General features: G+C 49.3%; 1 protein-coding gene across 2 annotated transcripts in view; it reads right to left on the reverse strand.

Moving 5' to 3' along the window:
• Positions 1 to 3,325: 3,325 nt before the first annotated feature.
• RNF4 (ring finger protein 4) overlaps positions 3,326 to 20,362 on the reverse strand; it is a 32,045-nt gene continuing 15,008 nt past the window's right edge. For both annotated transcript variants that reach the window (XM_057502037.1, XM_057502038.1), the window contains exons 3-7: positions 17,523 to 17,637; positions 15,326 to 15,415; positions 6,845 to 7,004; positions 6,108 to 6,156; positions 3,326 to 5,510 (exon numbers count right to left, since the gene is read on the reverse strand). In XM_057502037.1, coding sequence (XP_057358020.1) covers positions 5,361 to 5,510; positions 6,108 to 6,156; positions 6,845 to 7,004; positions 15,326 to 15,415; positions 17,523 to 17,637 — 564 coding nt within the window. In that variant the 3' untranslated portion in view covers positions 3,326 to 5,360. The remainder of the gene's footprint in view (positions 5,511 to 6,107; positions 6,157 to 6,844; positions 7,005 to 15,325; positions 15,416 to 17,522; positions 17,638 to 20,362) is intronic.

Genomic DNA, 20,362 nt, shown 5'->3' on the forward strand with positions numbered 1-20,362 from the left:
AGGCAAAGGGTCTCTTTGTGTTTATACAGAGGATCAAAGCCTAATTGGGCTACCCCAAAAATGAACTAAGATACGGTATGAAAAAGAACTTCCAACATCAGCACTCTCGGGAAGACTCATGCCAGAAGATGATCATCAAAAAACCCCAACAAAGATCCACGCACTGCTACAGCTGTAGATGCACTCACCCCACCAGTTCCTGGACTTGCCATGGGAATGAGGAAGGAGATATCTAAGCTGGCCTGTGCATACAGTAAAACAACAAATTTGACTGGATCCATACTGTTGGAACTCAACCAAGAATTAGGAGAAGTGCAACTTGTAGCGCTCCAAAATCTTAGAACTACAGACTATCTACTGTTAAAAGAACATATGGGATGTGAACAGTTGCCAGGAATGGGTTGTTTTAATTTGTCTGATTTCTCTCAGACTGTTCAAGTTCAGTTAGACAATATCCACCATATCGTAGATGAGTTTTCACAAATGCCTAAGGTGCCTAACTGGTTTTCTTGGTTTCACTGGAGATGGCTGGTAATTACAGGTATGCTTTGGTTATGTAACTGTACTCCTATTATGTTAATGTGTGTGCGCAATTTAAGTAGTAGCTTAAAACCTATCCATGCTGAAGTTACTCTACAAGAAGATATGTCAAAGAAATAATCAATCTTCCCATGTTTTCTTCCGCCTGCTACTTCTATAGCTTTTCTTCTTCCTTCCTAATTACAACCCTTAAATAGAATTCGTGCCTCATATCAAATTTACCGAGTATCATAATTCTTCCAAGTGGTAAAGATACCTCAAGACAAATGCTGGGCATAGAAGCCACAGGGCATAAATATGCAAAGAAGTAAAAAGCTAACCTTTTCAAACAATAAGGCTTCTCTCTCACTTACCAACTCTACATTTCCCTGTATGGCCCCGGAAGATGACTGGTTAGCCAGAGACGGGTAAGATTCCTCAAGGGAGGAACAACCTAAGACAGGCACAGTCGCAGGGGGGCCATCAGGTGAGAAATTGGGGATCAACAGAGGTGAGGCTTAGAACCTCACCCCTCATGTTCTGAGAGAAATCTTCTGCATACGTGGATGTTTTATTGCCCTTGTCTAGCTTGGATTAACACATAGTCTACAGGCACACACCTGATCATCTACATTTGCTCTCTTACAACACTAAACTATGTTTTCTACCTTTATCTTGTATCTACCTACCACTTCAGCATTTTATTAAAAATAATAATAGAGAAACGTGGTATCCACATATAAATCAAGTATAAAAATCAAATGAATATTCATATTTGAACTGACTGTTTATAGTTCATAATGCATGATCAAAACCGAAAGTTTCTGTGATGACTGCCCTTGTACTGTTCACTATGTAACTTATTCACTATGTAAGAATTTGTTCTCCATGTAAGAACTTGTTCGTTATGCTTCAGAAGATTGGAGACTGATGAAAATTAGGCTTGGAGTGGATTAATGATTATGCATTGAGCACTGACCCCCCTATACAGAATTTTATTGTTGTTAACAACCATTTGATCAATAAATATGAGAGATGCCCTCACAAAAAAAAAAAAAAAAAAAAATACACACTTCCAATTGTAAAATAAATAAGTAACCGGGATGTAATGTATAGCATAAGGAATATAGTCAAAATATTGTTAACAACTTTGTATGGTGATAGCTGGTACCTAAAATTATCATGTATATAAATGTTGAATCACTGTGTTGTACACCTGAAACTAATGTAATACTGTGTCAACTACACTTCAATAAAAAATAATTATCTACAAAAAAAAAAAAAAAAAAAAAAGCAAAGGCAAATGCTTTCTGGAGGAACGCACCTTCAATTCAGATCTCAAAGAATTCTCAGTGTACCAAGTCACACAGGCTTGGGACGAGAGAGAAGTTCACAGCACACCCAAGGAAATCGTTGTTAGCGAGAGCCAGCAGGGAGACTCTTCAGAATCAGACCCACAAACTGTGGATACTGGAATTAACACATACAGAATATGAAGCCCACGAATCCCTGACAAAACTGATTAAAAATTAAAGGCATAAATATTAATGATAAAAAGATGCTGATTAATTAGCTTGTAAGAGAATATTATAAACTTTGGTGTGTCAAAAACTCGTAGAGATGAAATATATAAATTCCCAGAAACCTTGAGTTTAATAAAATTGGCTTTAAAATGTGAATATTCTCATTAAAAAAAGAATCAAACCAGTATTTTAAAATCTTTCCTTAATGAAAACAAAAGCTCAGAGATTTTAACGCTGAATTGTACTTAACAGTCAGGGAACAAACAATTCGAATCTAAGGTATAAAGAGAATACTCTGATCCCATTGTAGGGAACCACCTCTACTTTGGTAGGTCAGTAGAACTCATGCACATGGACTCAAAAAACCCCTAAAACCAAATATTGGCAAAACAAAATAAGTGACAAAGCATCTTGAACAAGGCAATTGTAAGTTAAGGCTGGTGTACAATGTAAAAAATCAATGTGATACACTATGTTACCTCTCCTCTTTCCAAGAGAACGTTTCGAACCTCGAGGAGTGCAGCTCAACATCTCCTCCCGCTCTCTTGGGGCCCCTGCACCTCACTTTTGCCGGCTTAGGTTTTCCACTGAACTGGGGAACTGTCTTCCTCAAAGAATGTACACCCCAGGGCAGCCAATACCCACCAGAGTATGGGAGCATGGCAGTTACACAGCAGGCATTTGAAAAACCACCTTTTCTCTCTGATGGTCTCTACCAGAAGGTAGACCTACCTCTTTGGTTTAGCAGCGGAGTCTGCGGCTGAGCCCCAGGCACCCAGCCCACAAGCCTTTGTCTCCCTCTGGGAACTACATGGTAGGAACAGGGAAGGGCAGAGATGCGCACGGCAAACTGCGGCCACCTGCTCTCTGGGAACCCCAAGCACACTCCCCTTTCCAGCCTCCCCACGGCTCCCTGGGGCTCCCACACTCCCTTCGGGAGGGCAATCCTGTGTCTGGGCAGCCAGGGCTGGGCCTGGGAGGGGGTGTGGTGCATCACTGCCAGATTCCCCGCCACTCAAGAGGTCTAGTCCTGGGCTGGCACTGGCCAAACTTAACAGCCATGCAGCCGACCTCACTCCTTAGGGCTTAGGGCTTCCCAGGCCTGGCTGTGGTTCTGCTCCAAGAATGGCCTCTCAGCTGCTGGCTCCTGGGTCGGCAGCCAGAAAACTTTCTTGCACACACACACAGACAAAAAATCATGAAACATGAGGTGCACAGAAATCACATGCTTTGAGAAGGGGAAGGAAATCTACCCCAAAGAGCATAACAGTGGATGAAAAATATATTTGGTTCAAATTAATGGTTTTATTTCCATTTGTAACACTAGCAGAGGAGCCCAAAACAGACTGACATACATGGATATAGTTTAAATGTAACAAAGCAAGATTTGAACTATGTACACTGAGGAAGGGAAAGGGATTTCTTCATATCAACCTTTTCCTGTTTTGTAGTTTCTGAATAGCAAAAACAACATTTTTCCCCAATTTAATTTAGTATATGAAAGAATACAACTTTTATGATCAACCATTTGCTCTTAAGCATAAAACTTAAGAGATTTTGGCTGCACGGTTGTCTTGGCTCCTGAAGTCTGGCTGCTGTGCTGTTAGAACATGGAAGTGTGTGTGAGAAGGCCAGAAGGAACTCAGGCAGCACACCCAACTGGAGGGCATTCGCCCCGCGCACCACGAGAACTGACGGTCTGCCCTCCTTGACTCAAACAGAAAATGAATACTTTCACTCACACTAACTGGAAGTGAGCCAAACAGTTAAAAAGTCAGAACAAAGAATAAAACAATTTTCTTTCACACAGAGGGACACTCCTTCAGCCCCGCTTACAGTGAATTCGTGCCAAGTCCCTGCTCCTTCAGAAGGGTAGCCTGAAGGTCAGTTATTGCTAGCAAAGCCAGAAGAGGCCCCTTCTCCACCTTGAAGATGTTACATACGAACAGGCTGCTGGCTGGGCTTGAAGCCCTCTGAGGAAGGAGTGCATGGAGGTGAAGGCAGGCCGGCACTGGAAGGCCTCTCCCCTGCTGGCCAGGCCATCTCAAGCCCTGAGCTGTCAGGGGCAGCTTGGGCCGCCCTCTGCCTCCTCAAGGACCCGTGGGGTTGGGTGGAGGAGGGTACCATCTGGGCCCCTTGGGAAGGAGAGCCACCGTACTCTTGCCAACCAAAATCTATGCGGTAGTCACAAGCCCAGACAGCCAGAAAAGCAGTTCCTGGAATCAATGTCAGCAGGTGGGGTGGGTGAGAAGGCCGAGGCAGCGCCCCGCTATGTCAGGGGGGCCCTACTCTGAAACGTGGGGTGCTGTGACCTGGGCAAGTGTGGACATGGGCAGCTGATAAGGCCACGATTACTGCCACCACCTCCCCGTATCTATGCCTGAGTGGGCATCAGGCAGTGGGAACTGAGGACTGAGGGCATGTGGCAGACACACAATGGATCTGATCAGAAGAGGACACCTGGACACATGCCTGCCCTGCTTTCCCGGCGCAGCTCTGGGGCACAGGGAAGGCTCCTGAGGACAGGTTGTGAACAGGACAGGATGGGACAGGCACCGCTGCACAGGCAACAGGTGGCCTCTGAGGGACCCAACAGCACTACACCTCCTGGGCCACCCGGCAGTCAGCAGAGAACGCCTTCCTGCATGTTGCGTTCCTAGGCACCCGGGCACTGCCCCACACAGGCTCTGTTGATGTGCCGAAATCCCTGCACGCCACCACCGAGGTGCAGGCAGTCACAGTGACCTCAGACTCGGGAGCAAGAGCCGGGTGCAGCGACTAGTCTCTCCCGGGCTGTGCTCGCACTGGGATTCTCGGGCCGGCGGGCCATGTCTGCCTTGGTCACTGTGGTGGGGGTGGAAGCCTGGGACGAGGTAGCGTGCCTGGGAGAACTGGGCAGGCCTGCTCACTCCGGCCAGGGCCAGCCCCTCCACACCACCAACCAGCAGGGAGCTGGGGCACTTTCCAAGAAGGGGAAACTGTGTGACAAACGTTCAGGTTTGGCAAAGAGGCTGGAGCCACATTTTTCAATTCCAGTGTGCCTGCCTCCCTCTCCTACCCTGAAACTAAAGGAGCAGAGATGCAGACCTGGCCTGGGAGCGCCCAGCTCCAGCTCCACAGCACAAAACTGGAGGTAACAAAGGGATCTAAGAGGGGGTTGGAAACAAGAGAGCAGTTTACGTAGCAGACGTTGGTTTTGAAAGTCTTTTTGAGCTCAGGAAACTGGAGGCAGATAACTCATGTATGGCTGCATGGAGACCCCAGCCAGGCTGTCTGTCTGTCTGCTGTCTCCTGAGCAGCTCAGCAACTCCCAACACTTCATATGTAAATGGGGTGGTATCGCTTGTGGCTGATCTTCTTCCTGCAAGCTGGGCAAGTGTTAGCATTCTTAAGGGAATCACGGAGGCACTGGCTACAGAAGACATGGCCACATTCTGTAGAAACAATGAGACGTCCATTCTGCACAATCTAGAAAACAGAAAGAACAGCCTTCCCGTCTGCCCTTGAGCCAGAACAGCAGCCGTCCCCAGAGTCCCACCCTACCCATCCCTGAGGACGAGTGAGAGGGCAGGCAGGCCAGGGCCACTCAGGAAAGGCAGGGTGGGGGCCGCGTTCTGTCTTCTGGGTCAGGCAGTGCATGTGATGTGTCTGAGGCTGGGCAGGGCAGGAGCCAGGGTCCTGGCAGTGCAGCCCGAGGGGGCTCAAGGGTTCCAGGCACCCAGACCCTAGGCCTGGTGAGGCCCTGGGCTGCTGTGAGGGCACGGCGGGGCAATGCCAGGGTTCAAGGGCCACAGTAAACACTACTAGTGCCTGCTTAGACCAGGACGGGAAACATACAGGGAAGTGCTGGGAACGCAGGGTCCACAGCTGAAGGCTGCAGAGCCCAAGGAAAGCTGGTACATATCCCCAACACACAGACATGTGACAAGCTGTGCGCCAGCCCAGGCGTGACTGCACAATGGATGTGTCAAATCCCACCTAACGAGAAGATCCTCTCTCATGGAATTCTCCCACTGAAGCAGTGTGGAAACCAGAAGTGGAGAAGACACAGCTCGGTTTGCTTACCTCTGAGTACCCATCCATGCAGATCGGACAACTGACAGTACCCGAGGGCCTAAAATCACAGTGCTTCACGTCAGTCCCGCGGCAGACTCCAGTGGTCCACCACTCACTCTAAGCGGCCTCTTACGAGTGGCCCACATCCCTACAGTGCCCTCCTGTGACCCTGCCTCGGCCCAGGCACAGGGAGACTTAGGGGCAGGCCAGCTGCCCCAAGGAGGTGCAGCAGTGAGACCCTGAGAAGGGCCAACAGAGAGATGGGACCACGAGAAGGTGCAGAGAACCCAGGTCACCCTGTGCTCCCCAGCTCCCAGCCTGTGCTCCCTCAGAGGCCCCTGGAGGGCAGCAGTCATGCCCAGAAACCCCAGGCTTTCCTAGTGCAGGAGGCTGGGGCAACTGGGCCTGCTCTCCCCGTCAGGGGGTAGGGTGTGCCGCCAGCCGGGGCCGTTCACACCCAGCCCACCAGCGCCCAGCACACCCAGGTCACGAGGGGAACAGCTGAGCCCAGCTCTGAATCCAGTCCCACCTGCACCCACCTGGCGGGCAGCTGCCCTTGCAGGCCCTTCCCCAGCCGGGGGCTCACAGCTCTCGCTGAAGGCCCACTGTCTCTAACACCTGCCCCCTTTCCGAGAAGCGGCGAGGGAGAATGCGGACCCCACTCCAAGGGGGCCAACGGGGCAACTGGTGGCCAGAGGCTTCCTGGTGACAGCACGGGGGCAGGAGAGCGGTGGGCATGCTGGTACCTGAGTCCTGCAGTCGCCTCCTCCCTGCCATTTCTGGCAGCGTGGGCAGTCACAAACACGTCCCTGTCCCTGGACAGCTCCTCCTCGTCACTGCTCACCACACAGCTGTCGGCGTGGTCCTGGCGTGGCCGCCTTGGGTTCCTCCTCGGCCGCCTCCTTTCTACAGTGTGAGTCCAGAGTCAGGGCAGGGGCCTCCCGGTCCTGCCACCCCTGCTTCTGCTAAGAAGGGCCAGCCCTGGATCCCAGAGAAGAATGTCCTCCACACCCACCATGCCCAGAAGGTCCTGCCCAGCTTCATGGAGGCCCCCCTCCTGTCTCCCCAGGGAAGCCTCCATCCGCGCCTCAAGCAGATGCCTGAGCTGTGGGGCGCCCTACGGTGGCTGGCCTCTCCAAAATCCAGGGAGACTGTAGCTCAGCGCTCGGGGCAAGGCTTCCTCAGGCCTAGCAGCCTAGCCAGGGCTGCCGCACCGACCCTCACCCCCGTTCAGTTCCTATCCAAACCCAGCAGAGGAAGAGACGAAACCACTCACCGTCAACAATCTTTTAAAAAGGAGAAAAACAAAAGAGAAAGACACAATCAGTTTGACATAAAATATTCCGTGTTGTTTTCAACTCTTAAATGATAAAACTGAAATATTTCTTGTTTCAAATGCAAAGTGCTCCGGCACCAGCAAGCCCCACCAATCCAGGGCAGGAAGACAGAGGGCTCTGCCTCCCAGCCCACTCTCAGGGAGCTGGCTGCTGGCCGCACGGCCTGGGGAAGCTACTTACCCTCCGAAAGCCTCCAACTTCCTCCTGTGAAAGCCAGGCCCTGGCGCCCACATCTACTCCATGCGCCCTCCTGTCCCACAGGCCAACGGCAAGATCTTACTCCATGTAGGCTATGGCCAAAGATGGAGCCTTTACCAGGAGGAGGGCATGCAGAGCTTAATACATTGTTAAAAGTAATTAACTAATTAAACAAAGTGGGCCATGTAAGGACCAATGAGAGTGGCACACACCAAGGGCAGCACCAATTCAACCCGTGCTCTCGTGGCCAATAAAGTCAACAGGAACTTGGTAAGACCATCGCTTGACTACTTGGAACTTAGCCTGAGAGTCATTTTAGCTATGAGTTCAAACTGTGTCCTCTGGGCCCTCTCACTGGGTCAGGGTGTCAACCACACCAGCAGCACAGCCTTTCCCTCTCACTTGTTGCACACCATCAGCTGCCTCAGGGAAATGCTCAAGATGGTACGGCAGGCCCTGCTGTCCACCGCTCGCTGGATGGCACCTGTGGCAGGGGGCGGGGGGGCTGTCCCCATCTGGCACTTTGTCCTGCCTGCAGAACCAGGAAGCTCTAACTCTATTCTGACTCCCTTGCAACGGGGACTCTGGACATGAATTAAGTTGCCTCAATGAGACACACTCATGCTGCTGGGAGGCAGGAAGGCAGAGGCCAACTTCAGCTGCTGGCAGACACAGCTGCGGGTATCAAGAGGCAGTCCTGGCAGAGGCTGCCAAGTCCTAATCTCAGGCTCTGCCCTGGCAAGGGGCCGCACAGTAGTGTTTCCTTGAACCCAAAGAGATGAGTGCTGGTGGTGGCTCCCACCTCCTGCTCTTCTGCTCGGGGCAGAGAGAGCAGCTCTCACAGTGGGTTGAGGCTGAGATGGTTGGAGTTATTCCTACAGACCTGCTCCTTCAGCCTTTTCAACACCATGAAGTAACTTCTCCCATGTAGTAAAATCCATTCCTGCTTCTGAATAAGTAGAGTGGACTCGGTTTTCCAACCTGAATCCTGATGGAGATACAAATGGCCACCCCAGGGAGGAAGATCTGAGTACAAAGGTCCTCATGTGGCAATGGAGAATATAACCCACACATGGAGCTACAGACGGTGCTCCCCCAACCCCCAGAAGAAGGGTGGCTATGAACCTTCATCATTGGAACTGTTTACAGGAAGAAAAGCTTAAGGTAGCACAAGGTGTGGTCCATATGGCACCTAGAAAAGGGGGGCCTAGAATTTAGCTGGGACCAGGAGGGAATTCTGCTGGGTCAGGGGTGACCCCAGATTTCCTGGGCCCCAACACCACCTTCATCTCCCTTTGCCAAGATGGACACACATGGGAGCAACAGGATGCCTCTGGCTCCCTGATACTCAGTGTGTGGAAACTGGCCCTCCACGGGCTCCCACGAGGCAGACACGGCTCATCTCTGGGCAGCACCGAGCTCAGGCCAGACCTAACCTGAATCCCCAGGAAGGTGCCTATACTCCCCAGTCCCAAGGCCTGGGGTGCTGCTGGCACAAGCAGCTGAACCACATCAAATCCCAGAATCCCTGCAAGGTGTCTGCAAGCCCTCTGGAATGTCCCTTCTTTGTGGCTGCAGCCCCACAGGAAGCAGTGCTTGGCTGATACGAGACAGAGGAAAGGCCAAGGGCATGACAGCTTTAGGAACACTGACCACAGGAGTAAGCAGACGGGAACAGGTACAACTCTCTGGGTCCTCTCAACTGACAGAGGCCTTTAAAAGAAGTAAGATGCCAAACCAAAACAAAATTCACCAGCCACCTGGTCTGAACAGCTGAGTTAGTACTGTGGCCAGCGGCCCCAGACTAGACCCACGCATTCCACCTCACCTTCATGCCTGGCCTCTCTTTTAGACTTTGGGCTAGCCAGAGCATTCAGAGACAAGTGGAGACACCTGGAGAGCGAACAGCCTGCAGCAGGCACCTGGTGCTGCTGGCTGTCACAACTGAGCACACGAACTCCTGTCAGTCACCTGGCTCCTCTGAGCTTCTGAAGCACAGGTGAGCCTTAGAACATCTGCAAGTGCCGACACCCACGTCACGGCTCCTGGTCACTCTGCAAGGCCAAGCCATTCTACTAGTGGACAAAAGGCCCAGCATTCTAGGCACCTCTCAGAGCTGCAGCCGTTTGTAGGCATGAAAGACTGGGGCCCTCTATAAGCACGCTGACCACTGCCATTTCTAGAATGTTCACCTAGCTGAGAGCTCAGAGAGTCACTTGCTTTGGACTACCTTCCCACTCAGCATCGCATGTTATTCCACTGGGAATAACAGCCATCTCCACCCACTGAGTCCACAAAAGGCTGCTCTTGAGAGCCAACAGTTGCACACACATCATGCAATTACAGATAGCTGTTACAGCAGCACTGCCAGGACACCAGGAAGGCTGGTGCTGACATTACCCATCTAGTCAAGTAAGCAATCCATGTAAGTCCATGTACAACCATCTCCTTGACTCCTGGATGTGATGTCTGAGCTCTTTCTTTACCTATAGTTACTCACTCTTTCTGGCAGTTGCTGTGTGCCCTCGCGCTCTTTGCTACACCCAGTCAGAGACAGACAGGCTCTGTCCCTGCCTGCAAGGGACCCTTCCAATAATCTCACAAATGAAAAACCCAGTGGAGTACAGAGCATAAGACAGATACCATGATTCTTTAGTACTATGGAAACAGACCAAAAAAGATCCCAGGAAAACCATGACTTTAAAAGGAATCTTTTGATATTCAACATGGGTAAACAGTCAATATAACACAATTTTCAAGAACCCCCTTCTCTTAAAAGTCTCAGTTTCTTAAAGCAAGTCTCTTTCCTCACTGCATCACTTCTAGCCAGCTCAGACAGGCATCCTGCAAATGCTCTGAGAAATGGCCTGAAACTTCTATTCACCAGTTAAACCAGAGAGGAAAGCAGCAGGGTGGAAAACATACGCAGAGATTTCCAATAAATGACAGGCTAGTATTCCCATCAATTTTCCCACTGAAGACAACCAAAAACAAGAGAACACACATACTTTAAAATAAAGAGGTATCCAAAAAGAGTTATTTGGCCAAAGATGAAGGGAATACAATAATCCCGAGGAAAAAGACACAGAAGGTTCTTGCAAACTTGAAGTCTACTTCTGAAAGTCACAGAGAAACCAAGGCCTAGGGAAGAGCTTTGGAAGCAGATAGCCAATGAAGGCCAGCCACCCTGTGCAGGCCAGGCTCAAAGTAAATCCCAGCAGACATCAAAAAACCAGCACACAGAAGCTGTTTTCTGAACAATAATGCAAAGAACCAGTAATTTAAAAAAATAATAATAACCCCCAAAATAACCCTGTATGTTTGAAGTTAAAAAATACAAATCTGATAATTACATGTTGAATCTAAAATACCAGTAAATTTGTAGGATATAGCGAAAGAAAATAAATCTTAAATGCATTTACTGGAAAAGAAATAATGAAAATAAGTTAGAAAAACAGCAAAATAAACTCAAAGAGAAAAGAAAATCAAGGAATGAAACAAACTTACAAGAGAAAGGATCCACAAAGCTAAAAGTTGGTTCACTGAAAGATCTAATAAACCTTTGGTGATACAAATCTAAAAAGACAGAAAACACAAATAACCAGTATCAGAAATGAAAAAGGAGACACTATTACAGATTTCAAGAACATAAAGACATTATAAACAAATTTATGCTAATAAAAGTGAAAATTTTAGATAAAATCAACAAATTCCTAAAAACCATAATTACCACACCTCATGAGAACTCTAGGTTAGGTACCCACACTGCAGAGTTCTACCAAGCATTAAAGGAAGAACTAATTCCATTACTACAAAACCATCTGGAGAACAAGAAAAAAGGGTGCCCAACGCACTTTATGAAAATACCAATACTCTGATACCAAAACCCTATGAAGAACGTGTACAAAAAAAGAAATACTACAGTAGGGTGTCAAATCTTACTTATAAAGACAGATGCAGAAATTATATACAAAATATTATCAAACTGAGTCTAGCAATATATAAAAACATAGTGTCATGACCACAATGTTTAGGTGGTTCAACACTAGAGGCCAATGTAATTCTCCACTTTCAACATGAAAAGGGAAAAATTATCATTAGATGAATTCAACACTGATGCATGATGAAGCTTTTAGCTGAACAGGCAACAGAGGAATTTCTCTGATGCGATTAAGGATACAAACAAAAACCAACAGCAGAAGCCTTACTTAATGGTAAAACTTTGAAAAGAATTCTTTCAGATTTGAGACAATGCCCGTTACTGTCACCATTTTTATTCAGCCAGGGCTAAATTTTTTTTAGCCATGGGTTAAGCCAAGGAAAAAAGGAAATAGAAAAGAACCAAAACTTGTTCTGTGTGCAAATACAGAAGATTGGCAGATTAAGAACTGCTAGACTAAAAAAACAAAACAGGTAAAATCCAATTGCATTTCTTTATATCAGCAATTAAATAAAAACAAAAAAGAAACTGAAATTTTAAAATACCATTTTTTGTAGCTGAAGTAGTATCTGAAAATACTATGTCCCTAGAATAAATCTTCCAACAAGAGGCTTGCAAAGCCACTACGGGGAACATTATAAAACTTTACTGAGAGCCATTAAAGACTCTCATTTCTAACCATGCACAAGTCAACTCAATTCAAGTGGATTAGCGACCTAAATGTGGGCAGCAAAACTGTGAAACTTTTAGGATATAGGAACCTACTTTTATGATTTTCTTCAACAAACTGATAAATGTAACTGTATTAAGAACCTCTCTGTACATAAACCAAGAAGAAGAGCAGAAGATACAAAACATACAAAACATAACTAATGGCAGATTCATACTTAGAACTTACAAAGAATTCTCCCAAAAAAGGACAAGGAAGACAATCAAATGGAAAAATGAGTAGAAAAAAAAAAAAAAGAAGATTCTCTGTTTAAAAAGAAAAGTCAAAGGAGCTGCTTCAAATTCAATTTCTTTAGCTGTTTACAAGGCTGTGCATACAATATATGTGTAAAAAAAAAAACATGATTCAAAAAGACACTTTACAAAAGAGGAAAATGAACCATGAAAAACCATGAAAAGATGTTCAATCCCAACAGTAATCAGGAATACAAATAAAACCCCAAAGGGATTCTACAAGGCAACCATCAGACCAGTGATGTGTGGGGAGGGTGCGGAACAAGAGCCCTGACATTGGTGCTGGTGGGAACTGGCACCACCACTTCGGAAACCAGTTGGCATTAACCTAGTACCCCAGGACCCTGTAGTAACAGCCTTTTCTGAGTATGCAATGCCAAAAGTGAAGGTCAATTTTGAGGGAAAGTATCAAAGCAGAGATGTACAAAGTCCTACTGTATCTCATAGTTGTTTTTTTTTTCCCTCTAAATTTATTGGGGGTTTTGGATTCCTGAGAAGCGAGTTGAAAAAACACAAGTCTGCATAAAGGTTCTCATTAGGTCTTAGGTCTTAAGAGGGCTCACAAGTTCTGAAGCTGTCTGGATCCTGGTACGCAGAGACTCCTGTCACATAGACACAGAGCCACTCCTGGGCAGGGCTCTCGGAAGCCGCAGACTCAGCCTGTCCCCAGATTCTGGTGGAACTGGGAAGATCACCCCAACTTGGCATAGATACATTTATCCATTTCACACACTCCTGAAGTCTGGGACTGAGGTCACCCTGAACTTGTAATTCATCTAACAGGATGACCTTTGTCCTGAGTTAAAACTACCCTGTTTTCCAAGTAGATTTGTTTAAGAGTCTAGGAATTTCAGCCTCAAATCACTTCTCACTGTAAAATTTAAAACCTGCATTTGAGTTTATGAAAATAAACAACAGAAGGCAGAGAATGATTAGAAGGAGTGCTATTTAAGTCGAAGCAATTAGCTCATGGCTGGACACACTGAGGCCACAGCAAGGTTAAGTCCATCTGGAACCAGAACCGAGGACTCCTGCCTCCCAAGCCAGTCTTCCTATAACTGTCTGTCTCCTGTGGCCACCTGCCCACTTCCAGGGCAGCTCCCCCAACAGTCCTGTCCCCGTGTTTCCCAATGACCTTATGATGAGGGAAACAGAAAGAGGGCGGAAAAACTCGGGGCAGACTCCCCTATGGTGAGGAGTGTCATCAAAACAAAACCAAGGTGGGGAAGGGGACATCATGAGATCAGTTTGTCACCCAACAGAAGCCAACCATCGCCTCCTTGAGGGCAGGAAGTGAGGTCGTATGGGCAGAATCCTGGCTATCTATCTCCCCAGGGCCTGGAACACTGTAGGTGGACAGTGTGGTGGAGAAAATAGGGACTTGGCACCATTTGTTAATGTTAATCAGCAGCAGGGCTTCAGGCTTCAGCCAGGGTACCAAGCTAGTATCTTTCCAGAACCCCAGAGAGCCCACGGAGACTAGCAGCAAACCTGTATGTATGTATGTACCCCAGAAAACACACTAACAGGCCCAGGAAGGGACCACTCATGGCCAAACCCACTCTAACTTATCTCAGGAAGTTCTACCCGATCTGTAGAGAAATCAGTGTTTCCTGTCTGGGAGCCACCGTGCCCCCAAGCACTCATCCAGGGCTGCTAGGGGCAGTTTAATAGTTGGCAAGAGCAGCTACTTATCCTTTGGGATGAGGACTGGACAGAAGTCTGATACAACAGGACACCCAGTTGTTTCAAAATGAGACCAGAGTCTTAACCTCTAAATCTGTCAAGACACTCCTCTATCCTCACCCTGTTCTTCTTTTAAAGACTTAAAAGAAGCTTCTCAGTACAACTCCATTCTCAAGCTCTAAGCACAGTCAGGATAACCGAGGTCAAAGGGCCCCAAGGCCAAGGGGAAGACTCCACTACAGCACAGGCCCTGGCGTCAACACGCTCAGTCCTCAACAGTGCCCGCCCCACCCTGCCGACTGTGCTCCACACTCTGTACACCGTCTCTGAAGAGGCTGAGGTGGCACCCTTCAGAAAGGCAAACACGGCCTTAGGCTGCAAGCCGAGCTGACGCCGAGGCCCGTGCCGTGAGCTCCCTGCCCCGTGGAGCAGGTCTGCCAGAGCTCCTTCCCAATGTCTTCAGACCAGGCCGCGTCTCCTTCCTTGAAGGCTACCCATGGGGCATTCGCACTCTATGCCAGAGGCCTTAACTGGTGCCAGGGGAAGGGAGCACAGGCAGCCTCCTCGGCTCCATCCCCTCTGGAGTCAAGAAACAACCACGGCGTGGGGAGGCAGCTGCTCCTGGAACTTCAACGACTTTTCCCACTGGCTGCCACCCACCGTGAGGGTGTAAACTCACATTTAATGGGCATCACCCTCGGTGCTAAGCACTCAAATACAGGATCCCTCACTCCTCACAACATCCTATTGACATGGATGGCATATCCCCATTTCACAGACCTAGTGAAATGAGGCTAAGTACTGTGTCCAAGGTCACACAGCTGGTATAGTGTGGAACCAGGGACTAGAGAGAAATGATGGGGGCCCCGGAGTTCTCCTCAACAGCTTCTGTGCCAGCTGCAGAAAGGTCAGGGTCACCTGGTGGACTACCCACAGGCAACAAGGCCACAACAAATGATTTTCATGAAATACTTTCAATTTTGGGCTCCAGGCATTAAATGCTTGAGTTTCCTCAGCACGAGCCACAACCTATTAGCAAGGCCTTCGGATGTCAGTGCTGGCCAGGGGCTCCCAGCCGAGGAGGTGTTGACTCTCAGATTCACTAACACTTACCACGACAGAGTCATTGTGCGTCAGGTCGACGACCACGGGCTCTAAGGATTCACAGGTGAGGTCCACTATTTCATCTCCAGCTTCAAAATAAAGCACGTTAGCCGGCATTAGGAAGAAAGTAAAGGCGTGGTGCTCAGAACTTCATTAATATGCTCACACACCGGAGTATAGGCTGACACAAAACTAAAGGCTCTCAAAGTACAGAACTGCAGAGCATCAGGACCAATCCTCTTTCAGGGGTGGCAGCTAATGCATGCCCTTCCATAGTTTTCCTGTGAATGGCAGTGTATGGTTTACATCCATGGTAACTTGGGATGGGGATGGGGTGTGTCTGCACACGCACACTTCTTGCTCCCTGCAGCCTCGCTTCACATGGATACACCACTAGGTCTCCCTGCCCCATCCTGCTCCCCCATCAGGGAGAACCAACAGCTTACCTGGGGGCCAGGTGCCTACAACTAAGAAGCAGGCAGCTGGGCTCAGGCTCTCTTTGAGGTGGGGCTGCCTGGACCTCTGCCTGCCCCCTGCGCCCTTCCCTCAGGGGGTGGCTGGTAGCTGCTGCCACCCACGGGCCTCAGTCCAGCTCGGCTGGGCACCTGCTTCAGTTACGCTTTCATCCCCTCTCAGCTCTCCAGGGCTTCCCAATGTGGTTGGACAACAAGGGTGACATATACTGGTATTTCTCTTCCCCCTAGAACCCCAACACATCAAAGAAGGTCGGGCTTGTCCTGCAGCTGGCCATGAGCTCTGAGGCACACGCAGTGTCTGCAAGAGCCCAGGACAAAGTGGGCCAGGACATGAGCCAAACAACCACCTGCACTTCTGCCTGGCAGGAAGGAACGGAGAACACTTCCAAGGGTACAACTTCCACTACATAAACAGAAAAGACTTACAACTACTTGTGCGTCTACTAAGTATGAAGTAGAGTAACGAGTGTTTGAGGAAACAGACTTGTAGTATATTTAGCACATTCAAACCTATTTTCTTGTATTAAACAGTTGCACAGGAATAAAAACCACAATATATCAGAGAAATTCAATGTACTTGGTACAAAATGACCTCATTCTTTTTAAAGAATAGTCCATAGGTCGAAAGCCCGTGATTTACAAACCCATTCTCTCTGGTGGGCACCACTGTGACTCTCACAATGACGAGCAGTCCTCCGAGGGGCGGCCTGTGCCCGTGGCCTTGCACAATGGAAAGTGCTGCACTGGAAGGCAGTGGGACATTCCAAGCACCCTAGGAGGCCACGGGTGTGTTCAGTACCCCAAGGGAGGTGGCTCTGGGACAGCCTCTCCTGAAGGAAGGCAGGGGTCAGATGCCAGGGCACCAGCTTGGGGGTGGAGGTGGGGGCAGGCCAGGGCCCCAGCCTCCGGGCTTTCAGGACTCCTGGTTAGAAGGGAAACCCAGACCATACAACTATACTGCAAACATGCCACGAGGGGCTCGTGAAATGTATCTCAGCTGAGTTGCTTCTCTTGAAAAATGTCAGTTTTCAGGCATCACAGTTATGAAAACTACCATAACATATGCAAGAGCAAAAGGAAGTCTGCCACTTCCCCAAGCAGGCAGCAGGGGAAGTCCAGCCTTGCCCCTGCCTATACCAAACCCTGCCAACACAGGCAGCTCTGCCTTCCTGGGCTGTTTTTTGTCTTAATAAAAAGAGAAGAGAGAAGCTGAGTACTCAGAAGGCCAAGCAAATTAGAGACACAATTTCAGAAAGAAAAGGGGGACCACCCAGGGGTCTCGCCTCTCTTGCTGCACATTCCCAGAACGCTGAAAGGCTGGCCCAGCTGAGTGACTGTCTCAAAACCCCTGGAGGTTTTAGGGTACACCAAAGGGGGCAGCTTTGCCCAATTAAGCTTTCAGCTGTTAGTTAACAGGTGAGGCTGAGATAGTGTAGGTCTTACAGAGACGCTGATGTGACAGAGTAAGTGTTACCTACCAAGCCCGGTTCTAAGTGTCCTACATTATTGATTCATTTCAGCTTACGACAACTCTAGGAACCACAGTATTATCCTGTTTCCGATGAGGTACTTCTCTGCTCGGACAGGCTGTGTCACTTGCACAAGGCCCTCTAGCTGGTAGGCATGCTGGATGCCTAATGGCTCCAGTGTTTGTGCAGTACCCATGCCCGTGCGCGCTACACCACGACTTCCCACAGTCCTGGGGTCCTAGCCATCTTACCACTTTCCACGAGTTCAATGGGTTCTGTTTCCAAGGCCATCTCAGGGGTGGAGGCTGCTTCCCGGGTTCGCTTCTGGGTCTGTCTAGAATTTACTGTTCCACCACGACGCTTTCTCTGAGAGTATCCCCAGGAAAAGAAACAGTCATGTGAGCCCAGCTGATGGGATTTCAGCAAGAAAACTAAAAGGTCAACACAAGAATGGTTCAACTCATTGAAGAGGAGGTGGCCAGGGAGCTGACGTGAGGCTGGGATCCTTTAAAACTTGAGATTTTAGGGCACTGAATGGTTAGAAAGCAACCATCTGAAACATATGGGAATACAAATTCCATGAATCAGAACTTGTCATAGTATCAAACCACTGATGTGAAGAAAAGGACATGACACAGCCTCTACAGAATCCCTCCTCCAGGGCAGGATTTGGCTGGAAACCCCTTCTTTTAACCAAAGGTCACAGGCCTACCTTCCTTGGATGTGCATTTGGCCTTAGGGAGCCCTTTCTGTTCTTCAGCCCAAAGACACTCATTTCCCAAATTTCTGTCCACTCGGAATAGAAAAAAAGAGGGTCTTTCTTTGGGAGATCTGGCCTCTAACCTTCAGGATACCACCACATTTGGTTTATACCTTAACAAAACTCCCCGTAGCTCAAAGAACAAAACGTTTAGAGCCCTGCCTTCCAGAAGGCTCAGGTTCTCCATCTGCTGGCTGCAGCCCAGACTCCCTGAACCAGCCTTTCTTCCCTGTCCCTGAGCTGGTCTGCCAAGTGCTCCAGCATTTCTCATTCGGGGCCCTGACAGGCAGGCTGAGAACATGTCCCGTGCAGCTTTCCTCAGAGAACACAGAACCTCCCAGCCGAACCTGTCACCTCCCACCCTGTAGGGCCCTACCACCCCGGCTCCCTGGCTTCCAGGGCTCCTCTTCCTCTTGCCCTGCTCTGTTTCCTGCGGGCGCGGGGGCCTGCTGGGCTTCACCCTTGGTGACATGGAGGAGCTACTGAACTACTGAGTGCAAACTCCCTCCCCAGCACCAGCCTCACCAAGCTGTCTGCAGGGTTTGATGACATAAAGCACTCCCAGTACTACGCAAAGACGAAGGTGTCACTACCATTCTAACTCCGCATACGCCTCAGGAGGTGTTCTGTCCCTGGAAAGCCCAGAAGGACTAGACGCTGATGAGCTGTGCACAAGAATCCAAGAGCACCCAACACCCAGCTCAACCCTCACTAGGCAACAGAGGCCAGATTCTTTCTATGCTGTGCTGCTGTGCGTCAAGTGGCAGCTTGAGGAGTGCAGGAAGGCAACTGGGTTCAGCAACTCACAGTGGCTCTAAGATGCAGAGAGCCACGGTCAGGAGGGGCACTTCGGAACTCTCCACTGGGGCGCTGCTCTACCCCCCGGGGCACAGATACTTAGCCTCAGCTGAGTCTGCTGCCGGAGTTTCTGGGCTTCCCTAGCAGCCCCCAGATTATTCAGGGCTGCTTAACTTTTGCCCCATTCTCCTTGAAGCTGTCCTTGTAGCTTCCTTCCTCTGGAAAGGACCACCCTTTCTTAGCAGACACTGCTAATGCTCCATGCCCCGCCGCAGCTCTGCGTGGCTTCTGGTCCCCACTGAGCAAGGCAAGCAGAAACCAGGGGCCTGGCCAGAGTCCAGGTATGCACCCTGAGCACCCATTCGTGAGCACTGTAATATGCCCTTCATTCTCCCAGGCTGACCTCAAACCCCCAGCCTCGCTGAGGCCTACTGTACTGCCACTCTAGCTGCTCCTGCTCCTGCATCTGTACTGCCCGGGGCAGGCAGGAGGGGCTGTCGGGCAGCCTGTCTCCCTGCAGGCTCTCTGCTCTCCGCCCTGTTACTCTGCTCAGGGCTCGCCCACCTTACTAGCAGAACCCTCAGAGGCCCACAGCTTTCAGGCAAAGCTGACCATGCAATCACTGCCACCCAAGTCAGTTATACCCTCTGAGGAAATTTCAACCAACTTCTTCACACACTCATAAAAGGCTATACTGCCGCCTGTTGTCTGGATGCTGCCTGAGCAGAGAGGGGGCTTCAGAGGTGTGGTGACTGCTCAGGACATCAGTTTCCCTACTGGAGAGCTGCAGTGTCAGCTAAGGGACCAAGGTGGGAGGTCACCCATCTTTTGAAAGGGTAGGTCCGAAGAAGCAAAGGACCTCCGCGTGAATTTCAACAGTGGGGCCTGGCAGTGGTCAGGAAGAGGGGAGAGGACTACGGGGAGGGGAAGGACCAGCAAACAGAATCTACAGGCTCTCCATTACTTCACCTCGGGAGCCGTCTGTTCAGCCTCACCCTGCCCCTCTGGAACCCGGAAAACATGAAGCTGTTTCACATCTGGCCCACTTGATGTAAATGCACTGTCTCAGAAAACAGCTGTTTTGAGTTTACAGATCATATGAGCAGCCTTGCCCAAAGGGCGCAAACTGGGGAAGGGGACCTTCAGGCCACCTGTTCTGGGGCTCTAGAGGCCCGGGGTGACAGCTGGGTCACGCCAAACCAGAGCTGCTGCCGCACTCTGATAAAATCTAAACAGCAGTTACAGTGGCTTACCAACGCTGCTCACTGCACATAAGCAAACTCACCAAGTGGTATTACCACTGTGCTCATGTAGGACCAAGAACTACACAGGGAAGAAACAGAAGGGAAAATGGGTAATTGCACCATAAACAATTAGATCAACCAGCGGCCACTATTTCGAGGACACTGGTAGCTGCTCTGGAAGCATAAAATGTCAAGACTCATTCCTTCCCAGTCTTCTGTCCTCAGGGTACCACCCAAGACACTGGACTCCAACCCAAGACAATCAAGTCAGCTTAACTCCCAGAAGGTC

This window comes from Manis pentadactyla, chromosome 5, assembly GCF_030020395.1.
Source record: "Manis pentadactyla isolate mManPen7 chromosome 5, mManPen7.hap1, whole genome shotgun sequence".
Classification (NCBI taxonomy): domain Eukaryota; kingdom Metazoa; phylum Chordata; class Mammalia; order Pholidota; family Manidae; genus Manis; species Manis pentadactyla.